Consider the following 27,044-nt stretch of genomic DNA (forward strand, 5'->3'; position numbering starts at 1 on the left):
ACTGCTGTAGACTGAAAATCATATTCTATGCAATATTTCAGAGGGCACAGGTAAGTGTTTGCACTAATCAGTAAATTTCTGCAGGGAAATGTGAAATATGCATACTTTTGCCAGCTTGCTGCGGAGATGTTCCTCACAGCTTTAATTTTGGTGGATCTCACTGGAACTACCTAAGGGATCAATAGCACAGGACTGGATAAGTAAGTCATTGTACATCCAAACTGAAGCTTAATAAAAATGTTTAAATGTTTTCTGTGAAACGTGTTTTACACACACACACACACACACACACACACACACACAATTTTTTCCAATTTTTCTCAATTTTTCTAATTAAGTCTTTAAGATGCTAATGTATGTTATGAGTTTTCAAAACATAATTCAAATTTATGTTTATTGGATCAGAAAATTATTTGTCCAAGATATAGTTGATAGAATTACTGCTGTAAGAAACTAGTTTGGAGTCTCTGCTTTCTACTGTATTACTTTCCCTTTTAATTCTATGTACCTCAGTTATAACTTTTTTTTTTTTTTTTTTTTTTTTTTTTTTTTTTATTTTTTTTTTTTTTTTTTTTTGAGACCGAGTCTCCCTCTGTTGCCAGGCTGGAGTGCAGTGGCCTGATCACGGCTCACTGCAACCTCCACCTCCCGGGTTCAAGTGATTTTCCTGTCTAAGTCTCCTGAGTAGCTGGGACTACAGGCACATGCCACCATGCCCAGCTAATGTTTGTATTTTTAGAGGGTTTTACCGTGTTGGTCAAAATAGTCTGGATCTCTTGACCACGTGATCCACCCACCTCAGCATCCCAAAGTGCTGGGATTACAGGCATGAGCCACCACGCCCGGCCCATAACTTTTACAAAATTATAATATTTTTAAGCTAAAAATTGGTCACAAAATATTATGTATGAAGTAGTTTTTTGTTATTTTATGCAATACACATATATATGAAAATATGTAAATAAAAATGTTAGGAAGCCAGGCATTGGATGATTTGCAGCAGTTATCTCTGAAGAGTGACATCATTGATAATGTATCTTTTCACTATTATATTATTTTCTTCTTGAAATGAGTTTCTCATTTATACTGTTTTTTAAATGATTGCTTTCAAAAGGATGACATATAAAGATTAGAAAGTTGGAAGATATGGAATTCCACCTAGGATATAGAGCAGGGCATTAGATAAGACCCATGTGAAACAAGGTGGGATTTAGGGAATTGGGGGGCAATAGGAAATCAAGCATTTTTAGATGAAGATTTTGGATTGGGAAGCCATATCACCAGCAGAAAATTTGTAAGTGATTCAAAGTGGTTAAGTTGTATTCATTGGTGAGTGGGTCTCAGCTCGTACCATCAGTAGAGAGCCAACTGTGTACATCCGAAATATGCGTTCAGTGACATCACGTTGGTAACTTGAAATGGGCCTGTTGGCAGTGTGTAAACCATAATAATTGGAAAACACTCAAAATAGTCCCCCCTTACTCTTAAGGGCTACATTCCAAGACTCCTGGGGTAGATGCCTGAAACCGTGGATAGTTCCTAACCCTATATGTACTTTTTTGGTTCTGATAACTAAGATAGCTACAAAGTGACTAACAGGCAGGTAGTATATGCAGTGTGCATATTCTGGGCAAAGGGATAATCCATGTCCCAGGTGAACCAGCAAGAGATTTCATCATGTGACACAGAATGGTTGCAACTTAAAACTTATGAATTGTTTATTTCTGGCATTTTCCATTTAATACTTTCAGACTGCAGCTGATCACAAGAAACTGAAACCACAGAAAGTGAAAGTGTGGATAGAGGGGGCTACTATAAATCAGGGCTCCTTCACCTCCAATCCAGAGAGCAAACTGATAAACAGTAGCACAGCACTGGTTGTATTGAACTTGTTCATTCACCCCAAAGTATCTTCTTATCCTCATCCACCACATGCTTATCCCTAATGGCAATTCACATCTGCTTAAACTTGTTACAAACTTTAGGGGGAAAAGGATTAGGTTAGTTTGATTAATTTCAACTTGATAAAACAATCTTCAGGACCAAAGTTTGGGGAAGCCCATCTACTATATGTAGAGGAGATACATTTTCTCCATCTTGACTTTGGCCACCCAGCCAGCCAGCATTATAGCTTGAGAAGAAGGAGAGTTGTTAATCACCTTCCATTATTTCAACCTGAAGTGCCTAAGTGAGTTGGTAAGGTGTTTTCATTCACTTGGCTTTAGTTCCCATTCTATGAAATTACTTTTATTTTAGGATGTGAGTTATTTCTGTGGCATCTGAGATACTTTTGTATTAAACTTGATTTTTCAATAATGTATGATAAAGCATTGATCTTGTATTTTTAAAAGACTTCGGCCTTTACTACTTGGGCTTTCTCTTCTTTCTCTCTCTTCACTTTTTACTATTGCTTTTGTTTTGCCTCATTTCAGGTCCTTTGGCATTGAGAAAATTCTATTTGAAGCTTTTAAAAAGTGAGTGCATTCATTAATAGGCCTTTTATTCACATTAAGGTTATTTCACTTCCCCAGTTCCATCCCCAGCCTGAACCTGCATCAGAGGGATTTATTTTAAAAAAACGCCTTGGACTGAAGGCCTCTTCTTTGCCTCCAGCCACTCACCACCTGGGAGAGGCTCCCACAGAGATTGCATAACCTCCTGGGAACCATTTCACTTCCCCGGATTTGCCACTTTCCACCCCTGCTACCTCGGATGTGCGCATGTCAATTGTTTCACCCAAAGGCTAGAATAATTTTCTCATCTGAATTGGCTTTCATTTGAAGCAAGTAAAGATGGAAGAATAACCCTAGGAAAACTTATACTAAAATGTACACTCATTTATTATAATAATTATTATTTTATTTTTGAGACATGATCTCACTCTGTCACCAGGACTGGAGTGTAGTGGTGTAATCATGGTTCAGTGCCACCTTGAACCATGAAGAAGAGAACCTTGAACCTCAGAAGAGCTTAAGAGATCTTCCCAACTCAACCTCCCAAATAGCTGGGACCACAGGTGCATGCCACCGTGCATGGCTAATTTTACATTTTTAAAAGATTTTGTCTAGACAGGGTCTCTCTTCTTTGCTCAGGCTGGTCTCAAACTCCTGGGCTTAAGTGATCCTCCCTCCTCTGCCTCCCAAAGAACTAGGATTGCAGGCATGAGTCATTGCATCTGGCCAAATGTACACTGATTATAGAACTCAGAGACACAAGCCCATGAGCTCTCTTCTGACTTCCTAAAAAATGATAGCCAAAGGCTCAGATCAGGAGTCTCAGGGGAAGACTTTTTTGAGGGGGTTGTTGGAGGGCTACATGAGGTTTCACTAATTCCCCAAAGCCAGGAAATATACTCTTAACAGATAAAGTATCCAGTTGACGCCAGAAAAAATGCAAAGCATCACAGGGCATCTGTTAATCATCCACCAGGCTGCTTAGGAGGAGCGGGTCTTTAGCAGACCCTATTTTATGAGAGAGTTACTTGATGAACCGTATGAGATTTTCATTTTAACTTGTAAAATAAAATGAAAATTCCTCATAAGAATCTCTTGCAGCTCAGCTAATATGTAACTGAGTTTCTAATAAGCTACCCAAACTGAATCAACAACAACTTTCATTGATTAGGTTCTTACAATTTACTGAATTTAGCACTGAACAATGCTATACAGTTGTTCCATTGTCATTCCTGTTGCTAATGCAAATAATGTAAAATCAACTAACTGGCCAGGGAAGAGTAATATATCCCCCTTTCTTCTACTTTCCCCAAATTAACAGAGGAGAAATTGCATTTGCTTAAGTTCAAACTACTTCATAATAAAGATTCGACACCCAAATGTAACACAAAATAAATTGCAGACTATTTGGTGCCAACTGTAAACTGAAATATTAGAAAGCATGATGCATGAATGCAATTTCAGTTGGTGATCACACCTTTCCTGGCGTATGTAAAAAATTAAACCACTCACATCATAAGAATGGGGACATAGGAGACACAATTCTGATTAAGATAAAAGGGTTTGGATCTGTCTTCCTGCCAGAAACAACCAAAAAACTGGATGAAATATTTATTAAAATGGCTTTCAAGTAACTGGATGTCAGGTAAGAAATGTCATTGAATGACAGTGAAGGCAGGAAATAAACAAGGTGAGCTTTACATTGTCCCAGTGTTCTGCCTAGAGAGAGTTTTCAGGCCATGGTGCCAACTGTCCAGGTTGTGGAGGAACCAACTTGGATGCTCTGCTGATAGTTCTGTAAAGAGTGCAGTGACTTTGGATGGATGTTTAGGTGGATGTTTAACTGTTTAAGAAACTAACTTGACCAGTTTCTTAAACAGTTAAACATCTACATACTATAAGACCCAGTTATTGCACTCCTAGTTATTTACTCAAGAAGATGAACACATATGTCCGTAGAAAGACATATACAAATGCTCATAGCATCTTTATTTGCAATGGCCAAAAAACTGGAGATAACCCAAATGTCCATGAATAAGTGAGTAGATAAACACACTGTGATATCATCTACACAATGGAATACTACACCAATAAAAAGGAATACTCTGTTGATACAGCAGCATGGATAAGTCTTAGAGAAGGGAGCAAAACAAAGAGTATATACTGATTCCATGTATATAAAATTCTTGAGAATGCAAACTAATCTAAAGTGACAGAAAGAAGATCAGCAGCTGCCTGAAGGTGGAGACAGAGGTGCTGGGAGGGAGTAATTACAAAAGGACACAACGAATGGATAAATATGTTTATTATTTTTACTGTGGTCATGGTATCATGAGTATATGCATATGCCAATAGTTCTCAAAAATGTATACTTTCAATATGTGAAGTTCCTTCTGTATCATTTAAAAATATTTTGTAGCTGGGCACAGTGGCTCCTACCTGTAATCCTAGCTATTTGGGCAGCTGAGGCAGGTGGATCACCTGAGGTCAGGAGATCGAGATCAGCCTGACCAAGATGGTTAAACCCCGTCTCTATTAAAAATACAAAAATTAGCCGGGCATGGTGGTGGATGCCTGTAATCCCAGCTACTGGGGAGGCTGAGGCAGGAGAATTGCTTGAACCTGGGAGGCAAAGGTTGCAGTGAGCCAAGATCATGCCACTGCACTCTAGCCTGGGTGACAGAGCAAGACTCCATTTCAAAAAAGCAAAAGAATAGCAACAACAACAAATATATACATTCACATTGTTGTGCAACCATCCCCAACTCTGGACCCATTAATATGGTATTATTTATCATGATTAATAATTATAATATAGCACTGTTACAATTATTCATGTATTAATACTTATATCTCAATAAAGCTGTTTTTTCAAGCCACAGTTAATTTTTTCTCAGCTTTTAAAAATGAAAACAGATCAGTAGACACTAGCCTGATAATTGGTTATGTATGAGAGCAGTCACCCTGTGCTCAGCCTTGGGCAAAGCTTCTCTATATGTTATATCCATCAACCATCACAACGACCCTATGAGGTAAGTAGTATTACAATCCCTATTCAACAAATGAGTAGACTGAGGACTTCTTTTATGAGAAAGGGTGAAAGTAAGTAACTTTACCAAGTATATTCAGCTACTAAAATGGCAAAGCCATGTTTTGAACCCAAGCAGCCTGCTGTTAGTTCAACCCTTAAATATCCAGGCATAGTTTTTCAATGAGGAGAAAATAGATGCCCTAGTAATTTTAACCTCATTTTCAGGGCTGAGAGGGAGCTTAAAGTATCTCTGATATAGAAACCAGATGTGTTCTTTTTCACTATTCATTTTTTCACAAAATTTTCAGGATATTTGTGTATCAAGCACTGCTCTGGAAACTTGGGATGCAAATACCATAACAAAACAAAACAAATCCTGGCCCTTGCTTTTAAAGTCTCATGTAATCTATAAATTTTGGTATACTTGGATAAATGTAATAAAGAAAGTGCATACAGATTACAGTAACTAATTCTTCTGGGAGCCTTGAGAAAAACGTCACTAAGTAGCACAAACTTAAAACAAGTCTTGAAATTTTGGCCAGCTTTTTTTCCAGATAGACAATGATAGGAAGCAGAGAAAGAAGGAAGCAGGTCATAGAAGTAACATAACACACACAGAGGCAAGCAGGATGGCCCCAAGAAGCAAAATGTTTTCAGAAAATACTGGAAACGTACTTTTTAGGCCAAAGTGTTATAAGAAGAATCATCAATGATTGAGTTGGAAGTTTCTGGAAAGTGAAAAGTGTTCTTTGGGAGTTCATTAGGCTATTATAATTTCCAGAAGTATTTGAACATAAAATTCATTGTGCTTTGTGGCCATGAGATAACAAATGTAGAGAACTTGAGAAGTTTAGCTGCAATACACACTACAGGTCACAATGTGTGACCTAGGATTCTATGTGCTTGGTATCTCTAAGTGGTGTATTGGTACAATGAAAATAATTTAGGTCTGGAGTAAACTTTCTTGGCAAGCTAAATTTTACATGGTAACAAGACCACCTCAAAGCTATTTTAATAAGTGAATAAATGCTTATGAAACACGCTTTACAAACTTTCATACTTGTATGAAAAACGTCATAAAACTACTTTTCTATATCCCCTTTCTCTTTAAGAAAATGGAGCACTTGAAATATGAAAACTTTTAATGCTCATTTTTTCCCTTAAGGACTCCTATTCTTGTGTTACTTTTGTTGGGAAATGTTTAGGTCTATACTTCTTAGTAACAAATAAACAGAGGCCTCTTGGTTATCTTCTAAAACAATCCCTAGGTTTACTTTTATAGATTATTGATGCAATTGGTAAACATTGCATTAACTTTGTAGAAACCTCCAAAGATAGTTTTCTTTTTTGTAAAGGCTAGAATTTCCTGAAGATTTTGGAGTTTCAGCTCGTGTTTATTATGACTACCTCAGGGACTGATAGGAGTCTGGAAACATGGGTAAAGTTATTACAAAAAGTTCTACTGAGCTTATTTCAAGAACATTTCTATCTGTGAGGACTAATACCAAGGCTGAAGCTATCGTGTTGTGTTACTTTAAAGCGTGGTGGAGAAAAAAAAAAAATCGTAAAAAGAAGCATTTAATTGAGGAAGGCCAATGGAACAAAAACATCAATTGATTTTTCCATGTTCTTGCGTAAAACTGAATGATGTAGCAGCCAAATTATCAAAATCAAAATACTATGTCCCCAGAACAGTTTATCAGAATGTCCGGGATGGTAAGGAGTTACAGAGCACTTAACTAAGTCTGAGGCCACTTACATGTGATAAGTAATTTTGTCATACACTCTCCCTCCCCTTTTGAAAGAGGAGAGGGAGCAGAGCCATCTGTGTTCTGTTCAGCTTCAGTTTAGCAAAGAAGAAAAAATAAATAAATGGCACCCTATAGAAACAGTAACAAGTCCCTGGGAAAGTTACAATATACTTTCTGTTGGGAAATTCAGTGACAACTTTTTCATAGAGTATGTTTTACTTGAACCAGAGGACATCGCAGGTCTGAGAAGGACAAAATATATCACAATCAACCCACATTTTCATGCTTTCAGAAGATATATATAAGCTTGCTTGTTGTAATCTCACTCCTGCTCTTCCTGCTCCCCTACCTCTTTCTTTTACTGCCTCCAAAAATCATGGAAATGTAAGACTACGTATAGATGTATATGGTATATGCTACATGGAAATAGCAGGAATCAATCCTGTTTTAGCTGCTTGAGACAGTTTCCATCTTTTCTGAGCGTAAGCTTCTCTTCTGTAAAGCTAAATAATTATATCTATTTTTTTCAATATTATCATGAAGATTGTGCTTGGCCTGTAATGGGTGCTCCAGGATTGGTGGCTATTAGCACAGTTATTTTTATTATTGTCATTATTGTTTTAATTACGATCATAATCATATTGAAGAGTGAATGGGAGACATTTAAACAGCTCATGTGAGATTTTAGCATTTTTTGTATCTTTTGATCAAACACTTCCCTGAAAATAAAATATTTTGGTTTTGGTAACAGGAAGATAATGTGACAATGAGATTTGTCACTAGAAGGCAGATATTAATGCCAATCTTGTGTATTTACACCACTAGAACATCTTTTTAAAAACCTAATGATGGTTACCCCATTTGAAATTTGAAAACTACAACTACAAACTTTTAAATGTAACTATATCCAGCATTTTATGTTAAAATCATTCTAGAATCATTATTTCAAGATGGCTAATGGTACTGCCCCATGCTAGCCACTAGCAGTTACGTGAGCCTAGCCCCACATCACCCTGGGATAGGAGTCTTCCTGCTTCCCTTCTAGCCCTAGGAAGAACTGGAGAGCACCTCGGCCTTCAAATGCAAAGCTAATTTTCAAGCAACAGTAGTTGAAAGCACCTCTACTAATCACAACATATGATATAGTAATATAGTAGGGTTCTGTTTACAGTAATATAGCATCAGATATGGGTAGAAACATTGAACAAATGAAGAATGCATGTTTTAAAACTGTTCTATTACCTATAGAACATCTTTGCACAAAGGGAAAATAATTTGACTTTTCAAGGTAGGGAACAACTTTTGTAAATTAAACCATGAATCCCAGTGTGTTTTTAGAAAAGTATTGTTTAGGTCTGTGGAGGCAAAAATCTAATTTCACAATTGCTAGTATTATGTACCCGTGTTTTAGAGCAGCTGGCAGATAAATTCAGGACTTTGTTATGATTCTTTAAGTGTAAAATTTTGATGTTATTTTTCTTAAGGTGCAGCGTTCATATAATATACCCTACTGATAAAAACTATACTTTGTGGCAGAAAGCTGTCTGACCCAGCGGAAGTAATTCTTCCAACTTCCCTGGAAGCCAAGGGAGCAGGCAGCTGGGCGTGGGGTGCTGGCAGTGGGGGGGCGGCCCTGGAATAGGGGCTGTGGCGGTACACGGGGACCCAGCTGTGGTGGCTGCCAGGCTGATGAGAAACTACTAAAGTTCCTGGGGAAGCAAAGTAGAATTTCATATGAACAAAATGGATAGAGAGGAGAAAACCTATGGTGGTTGTGAAGGCCCTGATGTCAAATGCATATGATATCAGATGATATGTCAAATGCATATCATCTGATGGCCATGAATTTATTGTAAGAAGAGAACATGCATTAACATCAGGCATGATAAAAGCCATGTTGAGTGGCCCGGGTCAATTTGCTGAGAATGAAAGCACTGAGGCCAATTTTAGAGAGATACCTTCACATGTGCTATCAAAAGTATGCACGGATTTTACATATAGGGTTCGCTGCACTAACAGCGCCACCGAGATTCCCGAATTCCCAATTTCACCTGTAATTGTATTAGAACTGCTCCTGGCTGTGAATAAAATAAATTGCAATAAAATTTTAACTCTTTTCAGTATTTTTTTTTAAAACTATACTCTGTACTTGTGTATTTAAGCTGCAAATTATATATCAGAACTCACTTAACTGCATCTCCCAATTAAAGTCTAATTTTAAGGGCAGAAAATAAAAATTGACCTTTCGAATAAATGGATCTCCAAATATCAAGTGATTTTAAAGAGTAAATTTAAATTCTATAGTTAATCTTTCTTGATAAAAAAGTCTTCAGTCATTTCTGTCAAAATTGGACCTCCCAAATGGAGTTACTATGTATCTATTTCCATCCTCAAACCACACATTTGGTTCACAAATCAAGTAATTATGAGTACAAAGGGATCTTGGAAAGTGCAATCACGTTACTGGCACATGCAAGTAAAATATGGATGCTCAATTTCCATCTTAATGCATGCAAATGATAGACCCACACATAAGGGCCTTGTAACACCCCTGTGCACAGCGTTTTGCTTTGGCTATTAGGTTTAAGGCGATATCCTGTTACTCTGAGCATGTTGAACAATGTTTCACATGAGAATTAACCCCAATTCTATTTTTGTTTAAATTTCTAACTTCATTTCTAATAAAGATTGATTCTCATACTTAAGGAATTCTTTTGCCTAAGAAGGTTGAGATGTTACTGTATTTCATTTTATAATGAAACCAGTATATTTTTCTTTTTGGGTTCTATAATCCTTGCAGGACCTTGGATCCATTGTTTACTAAATGTGTGGTCTAATCTTCTTGGAATTTTTAGTGTTCATCTGAGAAATGGGACGGTACTTGGGGTTGCAATGTACAAAGCACAGAGGTTATACACTCTGTGAAAACTGTACAGTGCTAACTCTATGTTTAACTCTTTAAGGAATTCCCAGATTGTTTTCCAAAGTGGCTCCATCATTTTATATTGCTACCAAAAGTGTGTGAAGATTCTGATTGCCTCACATTCTCACCAACATTTGTTATCACCTAACTTTTGATTCTAGTCATCCTCGCGGGTGTGAAGTTGTGCTTCATTATGGTTTTGAATTGCATTTCCCCAGTGGCTGGTGATACTGAGCACCTTTTCATGTGCTTAGTGGTCATTTGTATATCTTTTTGGGAAAACCTCTTTTCAAATTTGTTGCCCATTTAAAAATGTGATTGTTCGTCTTTTCATTATTCAATTGTAGACTTCCTTATATATTTGGGATACAAGTCTTTATCAGATATGTAATTTTCAAAATTGTTCTCCAATTTTGTGGATTGTCTTTCCACTTTCTTGAAGATGTCCTTTGAAGCACAAAAGTTTTTTTTATTTTGTTGAGATTCAAATTATTATTATTTTGTTACTTGTGATTTTAGTATCATAGTTAACAAAATCCATGACATGTGTTACAGTGGCACAGTGATATACTTTGAGAAGCACTGGTCTAATTGCCAGATGGTCCTTGAGTTATGCAGTTCACTCTCACAGAAACTGAACTGGATTTATTAGAAGCTACTATCTACAGAAAGATTAGCCTAACCCAGAGCCCAGCAATGAGATTATATTCCATCTGTTCATTCATTGAGTGGCTGCTGGAGCATGGTAGGTATTATGGAAATTAGAAAGAGATGCCAACTGTGGCAGATAGAGTCCCTTGGGTGCAAGTCTTGGTGGGTTTGTATAACAAGTGGGTCCCTCCTCTGGTCCATTGTAACCCTGTGTTGGACCAATGACCTGAACTAGCAGAACTTGAGTGGGTTTTCGGGCCCTGCTCATTCCCTTGGCCACACACATTTGTGTAGTACTCAGACTACGTACACATATATGCACACACATGGTGGCCCTGGCCAATTTTTGGGTGATTTATTTTGTCATCTCATCAAATACTCGTGTTAACTCTATGGTGTAGATAGCATTTTGTCAGTGAAGAAACTCAGTTCAATTCGTTTTCTTTAGTTGAAAATGAGTAAATTATAGAGCAGAGATTCATACCCTCTATCATGGCTTTGGTTCTAATATTCTTTCCATCATGCCACTCTCTCATATTCGATGGTCACACAAATTTTGACGCCTTAAAACCTATTAAATTCCTCCACCTGAAACCACATTAGGAACTGCTGACATGTCAGGAATCTATCTACCATGCTGAAGTCTGCACTCGGAGTCCTATTCCCTTTGCGTTGCTTCCCTATATCACACACCTGGCTTTTCAATTCAGGACTACCAAATGTGAGGCAGTGTTTCTCTTCCTCTGTCGCCAAACTGTAGCAAGGTCTCTCTTACCTCTGTGAAGTTGCCAAAACACTATGAGTTGGAGGAAATCCTGAATTTGTGTAGGGCATTGCCTTGTCACCAGAATGCCTGTAAGTTTTTATTCAAATGTGAATGTGATGGTTAATATTAGGTGTCAATGTGACTAGATTGAGGGAAGTCTAGATGGCTGGTGAAGCATTGTTTCTGGGTGTGCCTGTGCGGGTGTTTACAGAGAGATTGGCATATGAGTCAGCAGATTGGGAGCTGGCACTATCCAACTGTGCCAGTGAGCTAGAACAAAGCAGGTGGAAGGAGGGGGATATTCAGCTTGCTAAGTTAGCTTCCTTTTCCTCTGTCCCTTCCGGAGTGAGGCGTTTTTTTCTACTCCTGCCCCTGGACATCAGACTCCAGAATCTTTGGCCTTTGGATTCTGGGACTTGCCCCAGTGACCTCCTGGGGGAATCTCTTGACTTTTGGCCTCAGACTGGGGCTGCATTGTCAGATTCCTTGTTTTTAAGGCTTTCAAACTTGGACAGAGCCACACTGGACTTTTCTCATCCCCCAGCTTACAGATAGCCTATTGTGAGACTTCATCTTTGTGATCAGGCGAGCACACCTGGTTATTTTGTCAAATACTGGCATTAACTCTGTGGTGAAGAGACCATTTTGTCAATGAAGAAATTCAGTTCAATTGGTTTACTTTAGTTGAAAATGAGTGAATCATAGAGTGGAGAGTCATACCCTCTCTTATGACTTCGGTTCTAATATTTTTTCCATTATGCCACTTTCTCATGCTCTATGGCCACTCAAGTTTTGACACCTTGAAGCCTAAATGCCATCACTTGAAACCATATTAGGAACTGCCTGTGAACTGGAACAAAGCAGGTGGAAGAAGGGGGATATTCAGCTTGCTAAGCTTCCTTACACACACACACACACGCGCACGCACACACACACACACATATGTGTGTGTGTATGTGTGTGTGTGTGTGTATTTTATTGGTTCTGTCCCTCTGTAGAGCCCTGATTAATACGGATTTGAAGCATAGGCACACAAATACACAAGGGCATACAGAGAAAGCCAAGGAGCTATGGCAGGAGAGACTGGAGGAGAGGATTTTATAATTTCTTTCATTGTAGGCAAATCTTTATTGCCAAAGAGATATATATTGGTGCATTTTTGGATAACCTGCTTTTTTCCCTTGCCAATATATTTTGCACTGCCTTCTGCCATATTTTATTCTTTTTTGTGGAGGAGGCTGCCTCTTTTCTCTCTTTCCCTCATGGGAGAAGTGAAGGAGAATTTCCAAGAGAATACTTCATAGATAATGAAGATATATGTAAGAAGTGGAGCTCAGCATATCTCCTCAGAAAATGAATTTGTCAATTGTCCTTGCACCTCCCTGAAACAAAGCAAAAGTATTTGAAGAGAAGTGACTAGAAGGAAAGCACGGGTAGCCTGTGCTCCCCCTTCTTGGTCTGACAAGCATAAGGATTGGAGTTTTTTTGTTTTATGGGCTAAGTGACAGAGCCCTGCTCATTCCTTGGTCAGATACATTTGTGTAGTACTTGGACTGACAGCAACTAGACTAAAGTGGCCTTCTTCTTGTCCCAAGGGTGGACTACTGGAGTAGGGGACCACAGCAGCAGGGGATATGGAGCATGTCAGCTGGGGTAGAGTTGTGGAAGATAAAGGAAGAAGAAGCATAGTTGCATTTCCTAGGGCAGGAACTTGTATAGCATAGATGTGTCTTATGGGCTTCAGGAAAGTGCACATGTATATTCTCCAGATGACCAGCATTGGGTCGTCTGCCACACTAGCAGCATTGGCTGTGAGTACTGTTATCCAGGGAAGCATCTATAATTCTAAAGTGGATTACAACAACTGCCAGATAAGTAAGAGAATCCTGTCCCTTTAATTTATCCCCACTTTGCTACTTTATAACAAAGAAGTTGAAGCGTAGGAGAGGGATATCAGCAAGATGGAAGAAAAGAAGTTGCCAGTTTTTATACCTCCACAAAAAAAAAACAAGTAGACAACTATTCACAAACAAAAATAGCTTTGAAAGGGATCCGGGTTTCAATTACAAACTAGCAGCAACACAGTGGAGCAAAAACTGGAGAACAGCTGCACAGAAGTGATAGCTGGAGAGATTGGCATACTTGGGACATCTGGAGATGGCTAGGTTCAAAGAAGAAGAATGGGGGCTGTCAGTCATGTAATGGATGCCACCATGGTCCCCTGTAACCTGCTTGACAGAGGACACCAGTAGCTTTCACCAAAGTGAAACTAAAGTAGCCAGTGCCTCCAGATAGGGAGATACTGCTGAGCTCCCTACACTTCCCAAGAAGGAGTCACTATTGTGCCTATATGCTGCCTTTCTCAATCCTGTGCGTATTGAAGATCCTTAAGCTGTGGCCACCCTGCACTCCAGATCCTTGCTCTGTGGTCACACCACATATTCCTTTGCCCCAGACACTGAAGCCACTACTACTGCAAGCTAGCCCCTCCCTTGGCCTCGTAGATGAGGCCACTCTGTGTGCATCTGTGCTCTGGAGACTGGCTCTGCCATCTGAGAGGGTCTATGCCTCGGATGCGGAAGCCACTGCCCACACCCTAGAGCCCAAAGTCAATGTCACTCTGCACATACCTGTCCCAGACCCTGCCTCTGTGGCTGCTCCAAGAGCTCCTGGACTCTAGATAGTAGATCACTACAGCAGATGTATCTGTGCCCTGATCCCTGGAGCAGCAGTAGACCTGTGCATGACCATGCTGCAAAACCCAGAGCCACTGTCACTCCATATGTACACAAGCTCCAGCCCCTGACACTGTGGCTACTCCATGAAGCTGCACATCAGACACCAGTGCCACCCTCACCCTGAGCATATGTGCAAGCCAGGCTTGTTACCATGAGGGATCCCCTTGGCCATGAATTCCCCTGTGGGAAAAGTAGAGCTCAAAATAATCTCAGTAGCCTTTGTCACCAAATATTCCAACTGCCCTCAACACCACTGTGGATATCCTTAGCCTTGGTCACCAAGGACCCCTGCAATCTTTGCTGATGCCACCTCAAATGACAGAATCACATGAAGACTATGCCTCTGTACCCTCAATGGAGCCAGAACTGCTGCACCCTATCCATCCAGCACCTTCACACCAACCTACAGGTGAAGGTCTTTTTCTCACCGAAATGAGTCCATAAAGTATAGAAAAGGTGAAAACTCCATAAATTCATAGGTACCCATGTAAGGCAAGAATACATGAAAAACCAAGGAAATATGTTACTACCAAAGGAACAATAATTTTCTAGTAACCAATCCCAAAGAAATGCATACCTACAAATTGCCTGACAAGCAATTTAAAAAACATTTGTTTCAACACAGATTAGGGAGCAGCAAGAAAACACTAATAGACAACTTAATGATGTTAGGAAAACAATACATGAACAGAAAGAGAAGTTCAATGGAGAGAAATACAGTCATGAATGTAATGTATGTATGTATGAATGAATGAATGAATGTATAGTCTTAATGATAAGACCACATTCTGAGAAATGTGTCATTAGATTTTTTGGTCATTGTGAAAACATCGTAGAATATGCTTACGGAAACCTAGATAGTATAGCCTGCTACACACCTAGGCTATATGGTATAGCCTATTATTACTAAGCTACAAACCTGTATAGCATGTTACTGTGCTAAATACTGTAGACATCTGTAACACAATGGTAGTGCCTAAACATAGAAAAGATACAGTAAAAATATGGTTTAAAATATTTAAAATGGTACATTAGTATAGGGCAGCTCCATTTAATCTTATGAGACCACCATTTTATATAAATTCATCACTGACTTATATGTTGTTACATGGCTCATGACTGTAATAAAAAAGAACCAAACATTAATTCTGGAGCTGAAAAATACAATGAATGAAATGAAAAATGTAACAGAGAGTATAAATAGCAGACTTAAACAGAGGAAATAATCTGTGAATCCAATGGCAAGGCGTTTAAAAATATCCAGTCAGAAAAGGAAAAAAAAGAATAAAAAGGAATAAAGAAATTTTTTATGGAACAGCATAAAAAGTGCTAACATTCACATTACAGAAATTTTAGAACTAGAAGAGAAGAGAAATGTACAGAAAGCTTATTTGAAGAAATAATGGCTAAAAACTTTTCAAATCTGAGGAAAGATATATACATGAAGCTCAAAAGGCTCTAATCACATTTAACCCAAAGAAGATTTCAGAAAGACATATTATAACCAAACTGTCAAAAATCAGAGACAAAGAGGGAATCTTAAAGGCAGCAAGAGAAGTTTCTCACATACAAGTGTACCACTATGAGGATATCAGTGTGCTTCTCAGCAAAAACCTCACAGGCCAGGAGAGAGTGAGATGATATTTTCAATGCACTGAAAGAAAAAAAAAAAACTGCCACTTTATGTGGCAAAATCTTCTTTAGAAATGAAGGATAAAGACTTTCTCAGACAAAGAAAACCTGAAGGAGCTCATTATCCCTAGACCTTCCTTACAAGAAATACTAAAGGAAATCCTTCAAGCTGAAATGAAATGATACAAATCATTAATGTAAAAAAATATGAAAGCTAAAGGTAAGTATATGGACAAATTCAGAATATTCTAATACTGTACTGTAATGGTGATGTATAAATAACTTACATTTGTAGCCTAAAGTTTAAAAGACAAAACTATTAAAATAACTATAGCTACAATAATTTTTATAGATACACAGTATGAAAAGATGTGAATTGTGACATCAAAAACAAAATGGAAGGGGGACTAAAAGCATAATTTTTATATGCTATCAAATCTAAGTTGTTATAGCTTAGAACAGACTGTTATAACTATCAGATGTTGCATGTAAGTCTCATAGTAATCACAAAGCAAAAACCAATAATAGATATGCAAAAGATAAATCAAAACACATCACTACAAAAAACATCAAATCAAAAAGTAAGACTGCCAGGAAAAGAACAAAGAAACAAAATATCTACAAAAAAAAATCAGAAAATCATTAAAATGGTAATCATAAGTCCTTCCATATTAATAATGATCTGGAATGTAAATGGGTTAAATTCTCCAATCAAAAGACATAGAATGTCTGAATGAATGATGGATTTGTTTTTTTAAAGAAGACAAACAAGTCCCACCTATATGCTGCCTAGAATAGGCTCATTTAGCTTTAAGGACAGACATAGATTGAAAGTAAAAGGATGTAAAAAATATTCCATGCAAATTGAAAACCAAAAAAGAGTAGGAGAGGCTAGACTTATAGCAGACAAAGTAGACTTTAATCAAAAACTGTCAAGAGGCAAAGGAAGTCCATACATAATGATAAAAGAGTCAATTCATCAAAACATGTACAATTATAAATATATATGCACCCAACAATAGAGTAGCTAATATATAATGAAAATATTAATAGATATAAAGGGAGAACTTGACAGCAATACAATGATAATACAGGATTTTAATACCTCACTTTCAGCAAGGATTGATCATCCAGACCAAAATCTATATGGAAACTTTGGACTTAAGCTACACTTCCTCATTGATTTATTCTACATAAATGGTGCAAATTCTAGCCAGAGCAATTAGACAAGGCAAAGTAATAAAACATATCCAAATTTGGCAGGAAGTACAAAATTGTCTGTTTGCAGATGATATGTTCTTATATAGAGAAAACTATAAAGACTCCACCAAAAAAACTATAAGGACTAATAAGCAAATCAGTTTTGGTATACAAAATCAACACACAAAAATCAGTTGAGACCAACCATGGTGGCTCACACCTGTAATCCCAGTATTTTGGGAGGTTGAGGCGGGTAGATCACCTGAGGTCAGAAATTCGAGACCAGCCTGGCCAACATGGCAAAACTTCATCTCTACTAAAAATACAAAAATTATCCAGGTATGGTGGCACACACCACTAGTCCCAGCTACTTGGGAGGCTAGGGCAGGAGAATTGCTTGAACCTGGCAGGTGGAGGTTGCAGTGAGCCAAGATTGCACCACTGTACCCCAGCCTGAGTGACAGAGGGAGACTCCATCTCAATAACAAACACATAAAAACAAAAACTAAAAAACGAATTAGTTGACTTTCTATACATTAACAACAAACTAAGAAAAAAGATTAAAAGACCGACTCCATTTATAAAAACATCAAAAAGGGTAAAATGATTAGAAGTAAAGTAAGTCAAGGAGGTGAAAAATCTGTAAAATAAAAACTATAAGACATTGAAAAAAGAAGCTGAAGGAGAGAAAACAAAACACACAGAAAGATATCCTGTGATTGTGGATTGAAAGAATCAATATTGTTAAGATCCTCATACTACCCAAGATGATTTATAGATTCAATACAATTCCTATCAAAATTCCAATGGTATTTTTCACATAATAGAGGTCAGGAGATCGAGACTATCTGGGCCAACATGGTAAAACCCCCGTCTCTATTAAAAATACAAAAAAGTTAGCTGGTTGTGGCAGCGTAGGCCTGTGGGCGCAGCTACTTGGGAGGCTGAGGCAGGAGAATTGCTTGAACCCAGAAGGCGGAGTTTGCAGTGAGCTGAGATCATGCCACTGCACTACAGCATGGGTGACAGTGTGAGACTCCGTCTCAAAAAAAAAAAAAAAAAAAGCAGACTTCCCTGCCCAGTTATTCCCCTTTGAGCCATAGGCATAGAAGCTTTGCTAGAGGGAAAGCCTTAATTAGTACACGAGATTAGCATTTTATATTGTAAAAACAGGCATTTATTAATTAAAAGTGTTCAGATAGATATGGAATCTATCTAAGATTCAAGAACCTTAATCTCAGCAGAGGAGATATTTGACATACCAGTTTAGGCAGTGATTGGAAAGAAAGGAAATTCGCAGGTTTTAATTATTAAAACTCCCTGAGTAGGATCTACAAAATAACCTTACTCAGCTCTGCTCTTTCCTACTCCCCCTCCCACTGCTTCCCAAACATCACCCTTGCATCTGTTCCCAACATTGTCCTCTCCCCAGTTTTTCCATTTGCCATACAAACTTTCAGTCTTGATTGGGTATCCCTGGTTCATCTTAGGAAACACTGTCCAATTATATTAAAATTTTAGCTCATTCCTCAGGTTCGTGCATTCTTGAAGCCTCCTTCCTGACTTCTCCCCACTTCCCTCCAATAATGCAACTGTCTTTGCTGCAGTGTATAGATATTCTTTTCTATTTCATTTACACCCTAATGTGCCAGCCTGTCCTTAGGAACAGCGGGTAAATTGGTCTTTTAGACCTCAGAATACATTGTCTCAAGATATTAAATCACTTGAAGTCTATTGGTTAAGAATATGCATAAGGACTACAGAAGTAACGTGTTATTGCTTAAGATACCCTCAGGAAATGCAACCACACTTACCATTTGGGTTGCCAGGGCTTCACCTTCCTCAACTGCAAAGGGAAAAGATACTTTCTTGGTCCCTGGAACAGGGGCTCAAGAGGAGACTGGGCTGCTGGTGGCACATGGTGAGGACCAAGAAAGGGAGCTAGGCATCCTGTCTGCCTTCGACACTTTGGTTTCAGCGTTCCTTGCTTCTTCAGAAATCTTGGTGTATTGGTCTATTTCTTCTTCCTTGACCTTTCCCTGTCACTGCTTTTTCCCCTTCCCGAGCCTCTGGAGAACACACTGCCTCTCGAGGATTCATAAGGGTGTTAAGTGATAAGAAATAAAATAAGAAGAAAAAAAGGAGAGAGTGGATTAAGGGAACAAAATGAGTACCGTTTCTGCTCCCTTCCCATCCTTCTTGCCTTTGATCATTTAAGCTTAGGGTTGCAATTGCCATCCCTTGGTTGGGAATCAGGCCACAGAATAATTTTTTCTGAACCGTTTAACATTTTAAAACCTGGAAATACTGGACAAACAGCCCCACGTTACAATTGGCTGAACTAAGCAGTAATGAGCCATCTAGTTGAAGAGACTCCTCACTATTCTCTAGTGTTTACTTCTCTCTACTTCACTCTTTTATGATATCCTCACGGCCTCAGTAAATTATCTGAGTTTGCAATGTTTCTCTAAGCAGAGAGTATGTGGTATTCCTGTTGTCATCTCTACTCTCTAATGAAATTCTCAGGCGTAGAGCACTCTCAATTGATGTAATCATTTTACATTTATTATATATATGTATTACATTTATTATATATTATGTATATATTATATATATTTATTATATATATATATCTGAAGTAAGAAGACTTTGGACTAGGTGAATTCATAGCACTTCCGGACCTTAACTACCATGACTTGAAGGTTCATTTATGATTCCTAGCACAATAGTTTTCATGTCTTACCTGGACAGTTCTTCCCAGGAATTGAGATGAGAGGGAATCAAACTAGGTCTCTGGGAGGGAGAAGAAACACTGAGACTCAGGCTGGGGATCTAGCTAATGAGGTAACCCTGGGTATATGAAGGTAGCAGTAGGATTGATCCTGGTAGAGGAAAGGGGCTAAGAGGAAGGAGCTGATGGAAGAATTCACACACCTCTCCAATATCCTGAGACTTACCATCTTATTCTGCTCCAACCAAGGTAACAAAGCTGCCACTGCCGGTCCTGCAGCCCTACCCAGGCTTGGTGGTGATGAGAATATTGGGAATTATAACAGATGTAATTGGTACTCCACCCATAGCCCCTCACCTGTGTCATTCCTGGGCATGCTGGTCCAAGTTCTAATTGCAGTCCCTACCTACATCTTTTAGCTTATTGCTTTCAGTGATCCCTTGTGGAAATAAACCAGAGCCCAGTCTGCCTGTGCATATGGCAGAAATGCGAGAGGACAAACACCCGTTGGAGAAGCCTTCCACCAACAAGTGTATAAAGACTTCAGCTCACTCACCTCTCGGATGGGATGCTTCTGAGGTGCCTGTCTGTTCTGTACTGCTCCTGAGCATTTCTAATGGGAATAAGCTCCACTTATCTAGAGGGCAACCTGCTGGAAATGCACCTTTCACCATCCTCCTTTCCTTCCCTGCCTTATTTCCCACTTCCCTATAGATGGGTGTTGATCTTATCTCTCAGATGAACTACTTGTATTTGAATCCTTGTCACAGGGTTTGCTGCTGTGGGAATCCAAACTGAGATAGTTACCTTGTGAGATGATATGTGAAGGAGGAGGCAGGAGGAAGACAGCTGCTGCAAGAGAGAAGAGGAAATAAAAGTTGCAAAGGAGTTGTGGAAATGGGGATAGGGTGGGCCATTACACATTCTCAACTTATTTTTTGATGGAAGGCTACAGATTGGATATTGTATTTTAAATTATATTAAGTTAATGGTAACTAAGAAGGAGAATTTTTAGCACATTGTTCTTTTCTCTTGTTTTCTAGTGACTACATTTGATACTGGTGCCCAGTAGTTAGAGATGCTAGTATCCTTAGAGTGTTCAATTTCCCTGAGCTTCCTTTCTTATTAGGAGGACATCCAATGTTTTTCTTTACCATTCTTCTTTTTTTTTTTTCACATAGTATGAATATTTGATTTATCACTTATAATGAACCCTGATAACATGTTGGGGTTTTACCAATATGGAAAAGGTATTATGTTAGTTTACCAACTATATTGTATATATAGTTTGTAGATATATATGCCAACAACATGTTGGTAAAATAACAACAATACACTATAAGATAATAAGAAACATGATTTGGTCATATGCAATAAATTTAATGCCTGGGATACAGTGTTAATAGAATATGAACATGAAAAAGATTTTCCAGTAAAGGAGATAGATTTGCTGAACTAACATCTTCCCTTTATCCATTTGTAGTCAATGGGATGTTTTTTTAAAATGATGTCTAGCTGAACCAGCCAATGGAGATGAAAATATTTATATATTCTTTCTTCTAAGTTCACTAGTCATTATATACATCAATTGTATAGTCGATGTACATACATCAACTGTATAGTTATATACATCAATTGTATAGTTGATGTATACTCCTATGAGTTAATTTTTTTCTAGAGAGATTATAAACTTGAGGATGGAAAACAATTGCTACTTTTTTGAATAATGTCTACCATCTAAAACCATGCACATAAAAGATGCTCAATAAACTTTTGTTGAAGAGAGAAAATATAAAAAAATTGAAAGTTTGTTTGTAATAATTATTTGCCGAGTCTTACAGGTATTGTTCTCTAATTTATTTATTTATTTATGGAATCATGACAACAAATGTTTGACTTCCTTTAATTTGTAGGGTTCAATGTGATTTCTCATATTTTAATAGGAATAAGAATTAGTCCTGCAATTCTTTTTGTCAACAGAATAAAAATGGAATGTATGGTTGCTGCTTCTACATGCTGGTTGCTACCCATGCTGAACGCTTTTCTCACTACATAGAGGTTTCTTTGTTTTCTGTCTTGCATTCTACCTTTGCTCACCACAGAGACATTAACGATGCCATGTACCCTTTGCACAACGAGGATGCCATTATTTGCAGCAGCTTTCACTATGCTTCTTGTCTCGGTCCCACTGTAGTCTAATTAAATAAATGGAAACTGGTAACACTAAAAATAAATAGCAACTGTAAAATTTTGCCTCTTAAGAAACCGCCCTGCATTGTATTCCAACCTGCCTCATTGATTCTAAGATCACTACCGCTTCCTTGTGTTCAGAAGTCAGACTCTTCAGTTTGTCTTGCTTCAGTCAGACAAATGCTTTTATAAGAATATCCTATATTTTTCAGACTGTGGGGAAGGAAGAAAAAGGCTTTGAGAAAGTGACTAAGGAGGGAGTAAGAGTGATACTGTCTTTGATTCAATTTAGCTGGACTGTGTTCTTTATGCCTTCATCTTTTTCTTTATAAAAGAGATAGCGTTTTTGATGCTGTGCTCCAGGCAGCCTCCCAGGGTGAGTGCAGATGTGCTGAGCCATTTGGCTGCCTTGAGGACCGACTCAGAGAGCCTCTCTTCTCACTAATGAAGTCATCTCCTCTCAACAGCCCGGCCTCTCCCATCACTCCATGTTGGAACTTGGCTTTGGCTTGCATAGTTCTGTCATGATGTAGATGGTCTTTCAGCTAAGTTCTAGAAAAATCTGCTCAACCATGAACAGGACATTTATAGCAAAGGAGAAAAAAGAATATTAAAACATTTTATTGTAACATTTTGATTTGAGTGTTGGAGAGCAAAAACTCAGTATCTGATTTCTGGGAAAAAACCTAATGTTTTATGGCTTTCTAAGAAAATTTGCCTGTGTTTAATTTATCAGAGTAATTTATATACTTTAGGTTAAAGCACAATGAGATTGCCACTACCACTTTGCCTTTTGCAAGATTTCTTTTTTAAGAATAAAAAGAATGCAACAAAGAGCTTATATTTCTGCGTTTCCTAGAAAGCCAAAGAGAATTCAAAACGCTGGATAGAATGTCTGTCTTTAATTGGTGGGTTTTTTTTTTTTTAATTTATGACACAATCTTAGAGGATTGGCTTCCTTTTTCTAGGGTCTCTGAAAGTTATTTAAAGTGGATTTTTAATCTGAAGCATTGTAGCATCTTCCAGAGAGGATAATTTGCGTCATCGTGCCTAGGACCAGTCAGACCAAGGAGTTGAAACTGAAGTCTTTGTTTTCTGAATTAGAATGATACTGGAATCTTGACATCCCTAGAGCAGCAACAGATGATGCCATGTCTAAGAACACTTCACCTGATCAATAAAAAAAGAGAAGTCTGAAATGTGATCCTAACGAACCTCAGAAGGAGGTTTAGATGAAGATAATAAAATTCCCTGGAGACACATCAACCATTTACACCTTTCCTCTCCAAGTCATTGGCTTGCTGCCCCTGAGCTCAGCCAAGTTACCAAAGACAAGATCAAAGCAAGGACGCAAGGCACATAGCTTATGGTTTCTTTTAGACACAGCATTGTGAATGAAGATCTTGCTTTATTTATATCTGGGATATTGGAGTTTTCACAAAGAATATCCCCAGTACAAGGACATGATTTAAAGGGGGACACACATAATAAGAATTTAATTACTGTTTGATTCAGACTTGAGTGTAATGGATAAATACAGTTTTAGTTATAAAATCTGCAAAATAGATATTTTCCCATTCAAAAACTTCTGATAATTTTGTTAGACAATAGAGAATCAGAAATAAATGCTCTCTCATTTTCTTTCTCTTGATGAAAGAAAGTCCTTAAAAACAGTTATATAGAAATAAGAATGCAAACGTAGTCTCTATTCTAAATATACCTGGTATATTTTCCTTTTTCTTTTTTATCCATTTTCTCTTTTAGATAGCTAGAGAGGAAAGTCTGCCCTAGAGATGGAAAGAAGATATTCATGGGGTATAATTTCATTTTAGTTATCTGATAGCCTGAAGAAGTATTTAATTTTCTGAATAATAATGTTACAAGCCAAAGAAGAGAAAAGACAGGCAGTATAAAGCTTTTCAACATTGACCACATTCAAATTCCTTAAGTCAGCCCCGAGAAAGTGCCTTTGCCCTGTAGAACTATTTGGTCAAGGGTTGTAATGTCTATGGGCATTACAAGAAACTATAAATTTTGAAAGATTAGAGAATCAAACCTGGCAAGATAAATGAAAATATCTCAGGACGTAAAAAGTATCTAACCCATCACTTTCAATCATGTTCCATTATGTACAGATGCCATTATTTATAGTGTGTGCTAACTGTTAACATTTCCCTAAAAATGGGCATTAATCTGCTATTAGTTGCTTGTTTTGCTCTAGTTCTCCTCTGTTGAAAGGTTTTACTTAATTATATAATAAAGGGATAAAAGGGTAATAGATAGTAAGCTTTTCAGACCAGCAGATCTGTCACTTACCAAATGGCCTTGGGCAGGTTATTTGAACTCTTTGAAATGCAACTAGATTTACTCAAATTTAAGAATAAAAATAAAAATACATGTCTAAGTGTTTCACAGAAAGGTCTGCCTTAATGTCTGGAGTATGTATTTCAACGAAGATTCATTTTATTTTTTTCTCTCTCTTCCTGAATCAAGTAATCTTGAATATAAAGTTGTTATTAGAAGCACTGAGAAGACCACTGGACTATTGATTGTGTGACCTTGGGATAGTCACTTTCTGGGCCTTAGTTTGCTTGTATGTTATACATGAAGGTTGAAGTCAGATCCTCTCTACAACTCTATCATTCTAAACATTTGATGAAATTGAATTTCAATGTTTGGAATGGCAGTACAACAAATCTACTAACTAATTCACCGCAAAAAAAAAAAAAATGATTTCCAAATGATGTAACTGATAGTTATATTATTCACTGCAGTGAGCTGATAAATAACAAAAGAAATGAAAGATGCACATTTTGAGAATTAAAAGTATCCTGACAAGCCTTCTATTTGTTTATCACTTAAAATCAATGACTATGCTGAATGCCTACAGATTACAAAAGTATAAAAGAAATCTTATAAATGTCTATGCACAGGAGTCTAGGTTACTAAAAGTTTTAAAGCATAAGTTTAAACCAAACTAATCAAAGGAGTTGAGAGGAAAATTTGGCTTTCATCTTTAATCACTACTGTTCTGAGGCCCTATGTTTAATATAATTTTCTAAGTAGAGGCTTCAGAGAGAAGAATTGTGAGGATACTTTCATATTTGCATAGAAGGAAAAGTTTGCCATCCCTTCTGGTGTCCGTTGTGTTATACTGATGCGCACCTTGGATTTATTTTGTTTCTATGTATAAACTCATACCTCACTTCGAAGAAAAGGAAAATCCAAAGTCTCTCTTTTCTAAGGGGACAGAAATCCTTTGTGTCAACTGTTTGACCCTTTGCTCTGTAAGGTCCTATTGGGAATCTTCTGTAACACAATGCAGGGGACGCTTCCGTGTGTTGATGCTGTTTACACAGTGGGGTGGGCCTGACTGAAGAAAAAAATCGCATAAACTCATCAAAGATTATGGTCTTATTTCCTGAACAGCATGAAAGGTGATTGATACTTCCAAGGTGTCCCTGTTACTCAGGAAAATTGTCAAATATTCTTTGAAAGACTGAAGGAAAGGAAGGACGAAGAAAGCAGAAGCTAGACTTACTTATGTGGGGAGAGATTTGTGGCAGAGGAAAGGATTCTCTTCGAATCCGACAAGGGATTTGCCTGGGGGAATTTCCTGTCCAGCCCTTTATTACCAGGGTCATTGTGGATGGTGCTATGACGCCGGCCTCCCCATCGGGCAGTTCCCTGGGAGTGCAGTGGGGAATTCTTACACTTTCCCTCTAGGTCTCCAAAGGATCTCGTTTTCTGAGTGTGTCTTTCAGGTTGACCGGAGCCTTGAGCCTGACACTTCTCTTTGATGGGACAGGCAAGCTCTGTGGGCGCGTAAACACGCTGTAACCAAGTTCTTTGCTGATTTTACAGTTTTGTATGCTCCCGAGAAGAATTGAGTGTACTCAATTGTCTATTGCTGGCCTGCCCCATAAGAGCCTGGGGGCTCCCTTTCCCTAACCCAGAACTAGCTGCACTGGGGGCGGGGAAGTGGGAGTGGGGGAGGAGTGGGAGGGCAGTGGTTTCCGAGAGCAGAGAGACGTTACTGAGTGAGTCCCTGAATGGGGAGCGCTGCTGTCCCCAAGCCGATTGGTACTTCTTGTCAGTAAGAAACGCTAAGAGGTGGGAGTGCCTGGGGAGGGAGGCAGGCGGTCCCTACCGCAGGCGCGGGGAGCTGCCTTTCCAACCCCTCCGCCTGCTTTCCAAGCCTGGGCTCTTAGGAGTGGCTGAAGCTGCGGAGCGCTTTTGGAGCCTGTGAATGAACCCTCCTCCTCTCCCTCCTCCTTCTTCTCGCTGAGTCTCCTCCTCGGCGCTGACGGTACAGTGATATAATGATGATGGGTGTCACAACCCGCATTTGAACTTGCAGGCGAGCTGCCCCAAGCCTTTCTGGGGAAGACCTCCAGGCGCGCGGACGCAACAGCCGAGAACATTAGGTGTTGTGGACAGGAGCTGGGACCAGGATCTTCGGCCAGCCCCGCAACCTCCCGCATCTCCCAGCGCCGTCCCGCACCCTCCGCACCCTTCCCCGGGCCACCACGTTTCCTATGTGACCCGCCTGGGCAACGCCGAGTCAAGTCGCGTAGGGCAGCGGTGAATTTTCCCCCCAAACTGCAATAAGCCGCCTTCTAAGGTAATCACGTTTCTTTTGTTCCCCCCTTAAAAAAAAAAAAAAAAAAAAAAAAAAAAAAAAAAAAAAACTTATAGAAAAAAACCCGCGAGCTTAGAAAAAAGAAGTACAATTGCAATTGGTAGAAGGCTTTAATTAAAGGCAAGGAGCTGTAAGGCGAAGTTAAGAAAATGTAGGCTCTTAAAAAATGCAGGTAACTTTCAAAAGGGCTTTTGGGGAGAGGGATACAGAGGGACCTCGGTGCTGAAAAAGATTCAGACAAAAGAAGCCCAGGGTGGAGTGGGGGTAAAATGACTAACGGAATTGGGGGAAGGGAGGGAATAAATTGTAGAGAAATCATAGAAAAGTAGTGGGTTC

At 38.6% G+C, this 27,044-nt stretch overlaps 2 protein-coding genes across 6 annotated transcripts in view; both read left to right on the top strand.

Annotated features, from left to right (window-relative positions):
* Positions 1-8,864: 8,864 nt before the first annotated feature.
* LOC108288210 lies at positions 8,865-26,654 on the top strand. Its single transcript, XM_017507096.2, is given in 4 exon segments — positions 8,865-9,029; positions 9,031-9,355; positions 10,036-10,112; positions 26,427-26,654. Coding segments are annotated over 4 exon segments (690 nt in total). The 5' UTR covers positions 8,865-8,969.
* VCAN (versican) overlaps positions 26,136-27,044 on the top strand; it is a 111,891-nt gene continuing 110,982 nt past the window's right edge. For 2 of the 5 annotated variants that reach the window (XR_005196804.1, XM_037731223.1), the window contains exon 1: positions 26,136-26,690. The gene's annotated coding sequence lies outside the window, so the exon portion shown is untranslated. The remainder of the gene's footprint in view (positions 26,691-27,044) is intronic. The other 3 variants (XM_017508014.2, XM_017507992.2, XM_017508003.2) reach the window with 3 other exon arrangements.

This window comes from Cebus imitator, unplaced genomic scaffold (assembly GCF_001604975.1).
Source record: "Cebus imitator isolate Cc_AM_T3 unplaced genomic scaffold, Cebus_imitator-1.0 Scaffold16, whole genome shotgun sequence".
In the NCBI taxonomy this organism is placed as follows: domain Eukaryota; kingdom Metazoa; phylum Chordata; class Mammalia; order Primates; family Cebidae; genus Cebus; species Cebus imitator.